Consider the following 10,740-nt stretch of genomic DNA (forward strand, 5'->3'; position numbering starts at 1 on the left):
CACATTGTTGAAGAAATGCTTTCACTGTTACATGTCATTCATTCTGTCACCTACTGAATGCACTTCTCAGGGACAACATGCTCACATGTGCTCAATGTCATCAACAGTATTGAATGTGCAGCATGAGTACAGGATGTGATGGCACGGACACATTTTACTTCCTGTAAACGTCACAAGATGGAGACAAAGTCCATGTTACTCTTTGCTGCACAGGTTGATCAACAGCAGCACCTCTCAGCAGTTTCTGATAGATTCTTCTTTTCACACAGATCCTTCACAGAAACCCCATTGTGTTTGTCTGACGTCCTGTTTGTCCAGAGTAGCTCACAAATCCATCACTGCTGTGGCTCTTGATGTTGTTGTTGCTTCATCAGCCACCAATTTAGTCAAATCATCTCAGAGACATTATTCAGATTGAATTATATCTCAGACATGAGTCTTTTCAGCCCTTAAGAGGACAACGTCATCGTCAAAACTCACTTGTACAAGGTACAGATTAACACTGAACCTAAATGTGGTGGAATGCTCCACAGAGAATGAAGAAAGTTGTGAAGGTTGTGAAAGCAGCCCTCAGGCTGGCTCCTCCCACAACCAATTCCTAATCAGTGCCAGCATATGGATGCCACCGGTTGGCATCGCCTCATCCCTTTTAGGGATGAGACGATGTCTTGTTCCTGTAGCTGCTCGTAGTGGTTTTCGTATTAAAGAAACATAAGATCATACTTTAATCCCTGTGGGGGAAATTCACAAGTGATCCAGCAGAATTTTAAGCAGTTATAAAGTAATTAAAATGATTACAAATTAAACACATTAATGCATCAATAATTATAATAATGCATCAATAATTATAATCCAATAATGTAATAATTATTACTCTACAATGCACCATTCACGTAGCAATCATGCATGACTTCATAACTTTCACTTTTTGGTAATTTATATTACCAATACTTTTGCATTTTTCTTTTCTATTCAGGACATATTATACACCTCCAGAGTCATGTAACGGACAGGAAACAATTGCAGGTCTGAAGTCAAACTCCCATGTGCACCTGTGCAACTTGTACGCCCCTTTTTTTGTTTACATTCTCTGCTCCAATCAGCGCTGGGTTTTAGCGCATGCGCGATATTTCAAATCATCCAATCAGAGAAGAGTTCACTCCCGGCAGTTTCAAAATCGAATGCGCGAGCTCAGTTGTTATGAAGCTAACGTTACTTTAACGCGTCCTTAAACCACCACAACAACAAGTCAAATGAGCCATTTGTAATACATTTACTTGGTCAAGAAGAAGAAGAAACTAAAGTCTGATAGATATGGAAGAAGAAGAAGAGACCGTATCGATACTTTCCAGAAAAGGTTAGCGAGCAAATGAAAGCTAATTAAGTTCGTTAACACTAGCTAGCTATGAGCTAACGCTAGCTATCAGTTAGCAACAAGACTGCAAAACGTTATTTATGGATCATAGCTCATTCTGCCTATTATTGTTATTTATTAATTGTGTAAGTCTGAAAACGGTCCAAAACAAAAAAAGATATACTTAAAAAATAAATCGTAACCTCTCTCTATCAAGTCCTCTCTAAATGCAGGATACGTGTCTCAATCCACTGCCAGATGGCAGCACGTGTCTACACGGTTATTCACATACTTTTAAAGAATCATCTCTATTCTTTTCATCACAAGCTTTACTTGCTTTTTTCTGTCCATTGCATCCATTAAAGGGGAACTGATCTGTAGTTCAGTGTGCTGGCTGTAATAAACATACTGTATTTGTTTATATTGTGAATGTTTGATTTGTTACTGAGTTAACTTAAAGAGAGCTCCCAAAACTTGTCGTAGAGTTCTGCATCTGCAATGAATGTGTACGCAGACACATTTATGATGGGCTACAGCATGTAGCTGGATAGTGATTCATCATTTTCGTTCAAACACTAGCCATGAAAGTGTAATGGAAAGTGACCTGTGCTGAATTCCTGTGTGATTATCTGTCTCAGAGTTGCGTAAGCAGAAGCTGATGGAATACTTGGCAGGAAAAGGAAAGCTGAAACAGCCCAACCCAAAGTAAGAAAACCAACTGCACAACACCTCACAAACAATGTGTCCATCAAATGCTGTTGTTAATGACACCTGGGCTAATAAATTATCTAAATTTTGACTCCTCAGACCATACCTACGTGACAACTGTCAGGTTAAGAAGCTTGTGACAACGTCACTAAAGGTGGGTGTGCCTTTTGAACAGGTGTATGTTTGTGTGTGTGGGAGTGAGAGTATAGTTAGCTCGTCAGATCTCACACCAGATAGTTTTGACCTCACGTGTATTTTTCCTATTTATGTTTTTTGTTATTACAGGTTGTTATGGGAAAGGAGAACACGGTTCCAGTTGACAGATTCACACATGAACGCGCACAAATTAAAACTGTGGCTACTCAATCGACAAAAGCCCCTGCTCCCAGAGGAGCGTTTGGTCCCTCGAACAAAGTGAATGTAAAAGCCAACATTCTGACTGGACGACAGAATACCAGCCGTCCATCTGCAACCAGTGGCCCGGCACAGCCAAAACTTGATCAAAACCCTGTGCTGTCGAGAAGGGCTGCGGGTGTGTCCTCAATATCCAGCACGAATGCAGCAAGTCATCTCAAAAAGCAACCAAACACAGGAATCCCATCTTCAGGTAGAGCCTCTTCAAATGCATCTCGTACAGCTGTGACAAAGTCACGCAGCAGATTCAGCAGTAGCTCAAAGGCCGCCTGGTCATGTCCAATGACGACAGTCAGTGTCAGGATGAGTCTCGGCCCCATGGTCAAAACAAAAACGGGACTGATTCCTGCGGTGACCCATCCCAGAAACAGTCAAAGTCAGAACTTAACACACGCCTCTGATCCCACCACCTCTGCCACTACCGCTGGAGCTAAACAGGTGCAATCCAGCACCGTGTCATCAGTTTCTGTTTCCCAGAAGTCCGCCATGGGTCGGAGGAAACCGTTTCCTACCACTTCTCTAAACAACCACCAGAGACCAAGGGCTGTGATTAAAGTTCAGAATCAGAGCACGTCTAACTCTCAACCGCTTCTGAGTAAAAATTCTCAGCCATCTTCTAAGATTCCATTATCAAGTGGACTGAAATCCACAGCAGCACCTTTTAAGCCACAGGGCAGAGCAGCTGGTCAGCCCGCAGACCGGCTCACAAAGCAGACATCTGAAGGTGCGGGGCAGAAGAATGGCCAACCGCGCAAAGTTGCCTCCCGGACCTCCTCTGGGCCGGCGGGCAGGTGCGCTTCCAGAGCGGTCAGCGGGGTTATGCGAGCTGCCGTGGCCGAGCTGGGAGGGAAAACCAAGACCCGCGAAGAGACGGGTGGCAAAAAGGGTCGCGGTTCAGCAAATGCCCCTCCACCGCAAACGGGTGTGAAAAGAACAAGTGCTCCAGTGACGTCCCAGACTGTGCCACGGCCGGGCAGGACCATCAGCCACACCGGGCAGGCCACAGACACGAAGACACCCATGGTCCCAGTCAGGGTCTTTCCCCAGACCGAGGGAAAGAAAGTGACCGCTGCCCAGGAGGAACGAATGTAAGTAGAAGAGAACAACACCTCAGATCTGTCTGTATGTGACTCAAGAGAGATACCTTTAGGACTGGGTGATTATTCAATATTTCTATTTTATTGATTTTAATATTTTATTTCTGAGCAAGCGATAATCAGAAATGGTGCAGCCTTTGTTGGCATATTGTATTTGCGTTGCGTTTGGTAACTGGAGATGACTGAAGCCATTCTGCTGGAGCAATACTAGCGTATTCTCTTATTGATGAGTTTTGCTTATACACTATATAACACGTGTGTTGTTAGGCTTTCACTATATCTGTGCCAGTATGATACCTGCGTTTTTTTAAACAAAACAATGATTTTTTTTTTCTTGAGTTTTATGGATATGAACATGTTTTTTGTTTTTTTTTAATAAAACCTTTTTAACAATATAAACCAAGCAAAATAGCACGTGACCACACCAGAACAAATTCAAACATAGGTTATGATGTAGAGCAACAACCATCTAGTCAAAGAATAAGGAATCTGACCGAGCATTCAGTGCCAAGTTTCGATGCTTGGCGGTTTTTGATAAAAGAAAGGATGAAGACAGAGTGACATCTTCCCAGAAGACATCGCTTTGTCCAATTCGATCGCTGGGTGTGAACAAACGTTTCCTTCATGGTTCAAAGCCAACCTGGTTTCCATCACATTTTACACCCAGCAGTGCTGTAACTGTCACGTTATCAAATGACTAACAGGATCGGCTGTCAAACGTACCTCAATTGGATGGCTTTATTTAGCAATGCAGTGAACATGTTCTGTGTATTTACAGGAAGTGAATCTCGTTTAACACTTGTGTTATTTTGTTTGTTACATTAATAGTTAGACACGAGACTAAACCACACTCAGACTCAGAGCTCTGCCAGCAAAAATGTGCCCAGGTTGATTCAAAAAAAGATGATTTTCCTAAAAGGTTGGTTTGTCCAGAGTAAAATGTTAAAGGTATCAAGCCCAGTTTGTCTTGGGACCTCAGTCATTCCACTTCCTCTACCCTTTGTGTCTCTCTGCTGTTCTGTCCAACAAAGCCAGACATATTGACTTTTAATGGAACCCTCTGCTCTATTGTTTGGTGTCCAGGAGAAAACTACAGGAGTGGCGGGAGGCTAAGGGCATTTCCTACAAGCGTCCCCCAATGCCGGTGCAACCTCAGGTCCGGCGCACTGTGGCCGTGCTCCAGCCTTTCTGGGGAGCCATGAACGAGGAAGACGAGGCCCACTACCTCATCAGTGCCGTGGACAGGTCCCTGGCTGACTGCATCAAGTTGCTGGGAGAGGTACATGCTGTTGAGGGAGGCGTTTCTTTCGCCTTTTTATTCAGAAGTTACTGGAAGTTGCAGTGGATACAAAAAGTCTACACACCCCTGTTAAAATGGCAGGTTTTCTCAGATTGGAGTGAGACGAGGAGAAAAGGTGATGGTCGTGATCTTCACAATACAACATCTTTGATGTGACGTGTCGAGTCTTGGCCAATCAGTGTTGAGATGTCTTCGCCGTCCTCATTTCTCTCCGTTACAGTTTAAGTTCCGTTATGTTCCGTTAGGGTTCAGACTTGCTCGCTGCATGCGGAACTTTGTTGACTATTAACGTTCGCCACTATCGCGATTTAGGAGGAAAGAAACGTAACGCGGTGAACGTGATGTTCACTGTAATGACCACAGCCAGAGTTAACAGTCCCAAGTTGCTCCCAAGGGCCCTGACGTAAGGAGAGTGTGTTACGGTGCCTGTACCTTCATTTCAGCGGGTTGCTAATGCAGAGGTGTGTATAGATTGGAAGCTTGCAGTTAAATCACAGCTATTATTTTACTCTAGATCATCATTTTAATAATAATAATTACCTGGATTGAATGCATATTAATTGCAAATAGAAGATAGGCTACAATTCTAATAATGTAACAGGGCTCAAGAGCTGAAATACTGATTAATAACTGAGTAATAAATTATCTTTTTGCTTAAAGTAAAAGTTTCTTCTACACCAGAATGCTACATTTTAAAGCTCATATTTAAAATAAAATTCTCCTGGGGGGTTTTGGTGATTTTCACCTCTTATGAGTTTGAGGGTATGCTTGTTCTATCCACTGTATGTGGTCTGAACGCGACCAAACAGTTTCAACCTTTCTCCAAATGGACGAACTTGTAGGCGTGCTAGAGGCCTCTTATAAAGCTGAAATGTGATCATTGTTGACACGTTGCACACTTTTACTCTCCAGGAATTTTGTGTAAATAATGAAACACACCTGGCCAATTGCTGCATGAAGTGGGCATAATTGTCAGATTGTCTATTTTGCCGCCCCCTGAAATGCGTGAGGGGTTTCATCCCGCTGGTTGAACACACAACAAGCTCGTTAGTTGAAGCATACTGACGCGGTTTCTTTCCCTGTGTGAGTTTATGACTCGAGCCTTCCTCGCTCCCTCAGGGTTGCCCTCCAGACCAGGTGAGGGAGGTTCTCTCCCGGCTGCCGGCGGTGTCCAAGAAGTTTGCCAAATACTGGATCTGTCAGGCCCGCCTGATGGAGCGAGAGGGCCGCCTGGATGTCCTGCCCATGTTTGAAGAGGCCGTCGGGGTTGTGCTGGAGGTGAGTCATCCCTGTTTTTCACACGTTGTGAACAAAATATGTGGCTGTTAACAATCATCAGCCATACTTCATCACCTCTACATATCTGTCAGTGACATGAGAATCATCACTTAATCACACAATTGGGTTGTTTTGTCTTGAACAGTTTTGCAATATAATTTCCTGAAAAGCTACTGTGAGGTTTGGAAATATGTCGATGCAGGTTTGTCAGCAGACAGGTAACCACAGAGCGGTATCACAGATGCAGTGTTTCGGTACTGATTGCGTGTTTGCCAGACGATGAGTAAAAGGGAATTTTCAGAAATGATCAACTACTAGTTTCATTTCAGCACTTGCTTAATTAAACTGCTGGTCGTTCAGGCAATACAAACAAATTGTAATCATCTCTCAGACGTTAGAAGATCTGTAATATTCTGATATGAATCTCTTTCACTCTGCAATCATAAATAAGTGGCGTACGTGTAGACTTTATTGTTTAAGAAGAAAAAAAAACGTTGACATTGCAGTTGAGTCAGCCTTGGACAGTGCGTGGTTTAACTTTTTTGCCGTGGTGCAATCACAGCGCCATGATGCAATCCCTGCCAGAGGTGAAATCTTTTTTTAGCGGAGATCCATCCCATGATCCCCTGTGACATCCTCAAGTCTTCTACTGTGTTTAACAATAAGGGAGACGTTTACACCACTGCTGCGCTCACCATTTGCCTTCAAATGAAAACAAACATCAATCCATCCCTCACTGCATAGTTCATGTTTCTAACGTCAATCCATCCCTCACTGTGATCAGAATCAGCGGTTTATTTGGTTTCGTAGTCTAGAGTTAATCATTCCTTCTCTGTGCTTCTGTTTGATCGCAGCCGGTGGACGAGCTGCGCTCCGTGGTGTTTGAGATTCTGAAGAAGAAGGACGAGATCCGAGGTAGTTCAGCCTGCATGGCCTCGTTTGACTAATTTCAATTAACGCTGGTTAACATGGCCTCATTGTTTTTGACTTGCGCTATATGCCGCTTCTTATCGCAGTCCTCTACATGCCACGAGTTCTACGACATCCTTAATGAATGTTTTTAGGTTAAATCCCCCATGTAGGCGCGGTAGCTGTTTGATTTACAACGCACTGTTTTTGTTCCGTTCTCTTAATTTTCTGTTTGCATGTCTGGATACACATTTGAGTGTCTTATGCCGATACATCTGAGAGAAAGTTCTATTTAATGTATTTAGTTTCAGGGTGGTGCTCCTTAGTTCTGCATTCATTCAACACAAAAAATGTTCTGTTATTACACATGCCTACATTTTAAACACACGAACCATTACCTCATAATCTACAGTAGTGCAAAATATAATTGAAGAAGCTCAAACTTCTTCAATTAAAGGAGGTTTAGTGATGAGGCCCTTCCCTACAGCTAGGATTTATTGCAGGAATGTTGTTTTACACGTCTTTAGCTTTAGATAGTTGTTGAAAGTAAACAGGCAGATGAGTTTATGTTATAATATTTGATGTACCGTAGACATGACTTGCTTTTTGTGTTTTTTTAAAAATGTTTCAGCTCATTGTTTTGCTTTTACGGCCGGCAGCTTTCCTGCTTTAGTTCTCTCTCACTGCTCTCCTCAGTGGAGTTTTCAGTGAGAAGCTGTAAAAACGAACTGTGTGCTCCCGTGATGGAAACACACAGGAACATTCGGGTTCTGGCTGGTAGAACATTGTAGAGCGTTTAGCAGCTAAAGAGTAAACTAAGAGTTAGTTTTCCTTGTAAATAAGCCACTGTTGCCGCTTTTTGAGATCTGTTGGTCGATAAATGTTTCAGCTTTAAGCTTCCAATGATTTTGTAATTTCACCAGTCAATTCTAAATAATACATGATAACGTTTTAAAGAAAACCTTTAACTTAGGTTTTCTTGTTTTTGTCAGCATCCGCAGGAAATGAGAGAGAGGAGGACCGATTTCCAACATGTGAAGTCACTCCAGAGAGTGTCAACAACCCAATGATGACTCCGACACCTGTCAGAGGTCTTATCTGTGGAGAGAGAGGAAACTCGTCTGTCGTCAAGTACAAGATCACGGCAACTCCGGGGTACGTTTGAGTCATTTCCACAACTTCCAGGCACGCTATGTTTTCATGTTTTTCATGCTGACCGGTTAGTTTTAAGGGTTGAGTGGAGTTGTGCACATTTGTTAGATATCCAGAGCTGCAGAAAAACTTGAATGAACCTGATAAACCCCGGGGCTAAATGATTAAGGACCAGAGCATTGATGTACTGAAGCTTTGTTTTGGTACTCTGGAATGTTTTGCTGTCATTTATTATCACGATGCAGCGTTTGTCTCCACCGCTTTCTCTGTCGGGCTGAATTCCTCCAACTGCATATGCACGCACACACACACACACACACACACACACACACACACACACACGAAGCGTCAGTGAGCAAGGATGCCGCAGTGCAGACGGTGATGTGAAGATTCCTTGAATCAACGATAATTACACTCGCAACTGTTGTGCAACAAAACAGTTCTGAGTAAAAAGACAGTACTTTATCAATACATCTGTTCAACAGATGGAAACAAAAGTGAATCACAGTTCAATCGGCTCCGTCGGGTCTCGCATCCACTGCTTACACAAGCACAGCGTGCACGATCAGCCAAAAACTCTTTTGTAACATAGGTTTTAAACCTATTAGTAATGTAATTCCTTGTTATCTGCGTGGTTGAGTTTGGTTAAATGTGAGGAAAGAGCATCACGGCAACATGGGCTGAATGCCAATAAAGTCTGTTTCGGCACACAGGAAGGGAAGAATTCTCAATTTTTGAGGTTTCACACAGGAATCAGCAGCGCGATGTAATGACAGCGACGTGACAGAGTAGTAGCCCGACACGAACGTCAACTTTTGCGATGGCTGACGTCTTCACGCTGTGGACACGTCTGACAGAAGAGCAGAGATTCAAGCACGAGGAGAGGTTGAGGCGCTCCCTTTGGACAGGTAATGTACCAGTTCATGACTACACATGTGACTGTGTCAAGATGATCTAAATCTACAGTGGAAGGAGTTTCTGTGTCTGTATTTCTGTCCTGCGATTTTCTCGACGACCGTTCATCCGATCGGTTTCACTCCCGGCGATTTCCCAAAGGACGTACATTATCGAGTGCGAGCTCTGGAGATCTTTGGAACGATTTATTTGCAGTGCGCTATGCATTCACCGTGTGGTGTATCGAGAAAGGGGTCCCTGTTAACTGTCACACCGCCGAACGGCATGCTGGGTACAGCTCACAACGCAGAAAGCACCAAGACTGCAGGCCGAGCAACCGGCCCGTACGAACGCTGCACTAGTTGATATTGATGTTTGCAGATATACAGTATATAGCCTTTGCCTGCTAAGACAACCAAAAAAAAAAAAAAAAAAAAAAAAGCCAGATAACCTCACAAATCAAAATGTATCGTCGTGAAATCCCGTATTTTTGTGGCACATTGCTGTAGCCATGCGTCAGCCTTTTTTCTGATAACACGAGAGCAGTCGTACTATTGACCGTGTACATGTTCAGTGAGCTACCTAATCCTGGCTGAGAACGTCCAGTAGACATGTCTGTCTCTGTCCAGACGCGACGTCATTTTCCTTCGGAAAGAGGCGGTGACTCACACTCGTCTTTCTACGGATATTTTTGGATCAATCGTAGGGGTCAAAGAAACACTAGGCACTGTCACTAGAGTGAGCGACATGCAGACCTTTTGAAATGGCTGCGTCATAATAAAGCCACAAAGTATTTCTCAGAGGCTGGATAAAAGTTGATGACGCTAACTATTATTTATTTTATTTTTCCCTTCAGCGGGCCTCCAAGCCAGCAGACGGAGGCGGCGCGGGTCAACGGCCAGGAGGTCCGCTTCTTCACTCCGGTCAGGCGCTCGGTGCGGATCGAGAGATCCTCGCTCCGATACCCGGCGGCCCTCCAGGACCACGATCTCTGCGTGGCGTCCTACGGCGACCTGATCTCCGAGGAGGAGGAGCAGACGGGCGGGGAAAGTAGCCACACACCGATGTACGTCTACAGACAGAACGAAGCGCTTCAAGACAAAGTGTTCGTCCAGCTGGTCTACGACGAAGCCGTTTAGCCTCAAGCGCTTACTTCCTCTCCGCACGTCTGCATTCTGAGACGAAATTCAGATGTTCTGCATATGTTACTATTTACACGGCAAAGTCAAACTATTGTGCATACTTGGGTCAGAGTTCACTGAACAGAAGGTGTTTTATCTCGGTAATTATAGGACCTGGGGAAGAAAGGGATTTCTGACACTCGCTCATGAAGAAGTTATTTGTTTTATCATTTTATGCTCATTATTTCTTCAAATAACGTGTTGTACATAGTAATGTGAAATAAAGGTTTGTTTTTTTTAAACCTCTATACCTTGTAATCTCTTCATCGTTAGCATATGGATTCTCATACACAACAGCTACTATCACACAGACGCCCGTGATCAAGAAAACGTATATTAGTTTTTAAAGTTGTAGCCAACTGAAACTGAGTATATGACGCCATGAAATGTAATTGAAAGGGTTTCGGCACGCCTATAACTGACAGGTAGTGGTACAGGGAATGGAATCCGTGA

The 10,740-nt window shown here is 43.6% G+C and overlaps 1 protein-coding gene across 1 annotated transcript; it reads left to right on the top strand.

Annotated features, from left to right (window-relative positions):
- Window positions 1-1,196: 1,196 nt before the first annotated feature.
- Window positions 1,197-10,533, top strand: ckap2l (cytoskeleton associated protein 2-like). The gene is made up of 9 exons (XM_068720838.1): window positions 1,197-1,357; window positions 1,993-2,059; window positions 2,162-2,216; window positions 2,348-3,564; window positions 4,657-4,852; window positions 5,993-6,151; window positions 7,006-7,066; window positions 8,053-8,215; window positions 9,963-10,533. Exons 1-9 carry the CDS (start codon window positions 1,315-1,317, stop codon window positions 10,243-10,245), a joined length of 2,244 nt encoding a protein of 747 aa, XP_068576939.1. The 5' UTR covers window positions 1,197-1,314; the 3' UTR covers window positions 10,246-10,533.
- Window positions 10,534-10,740: the final 207 nt, after the last annotated feature.

This window comes from Cebidichthys violaceus, unplaced genomic scaffold (assembly GCF_023349555.1).
Source record: "Cebidichthys violaceus isolate CVI_PGR_0920_01 unplaced genomic scaffold, fCebVio1.0.p SCAF_26, whole genome shotgun sequence".
Classification (NCBI taxonomy): domain Eukaryota; kingdom Metazoa; phylum Chordata; class Actinopteri; order Perciformes; family Stichaeidae; genus Cebidichthys; species Cebidichthys violaceus.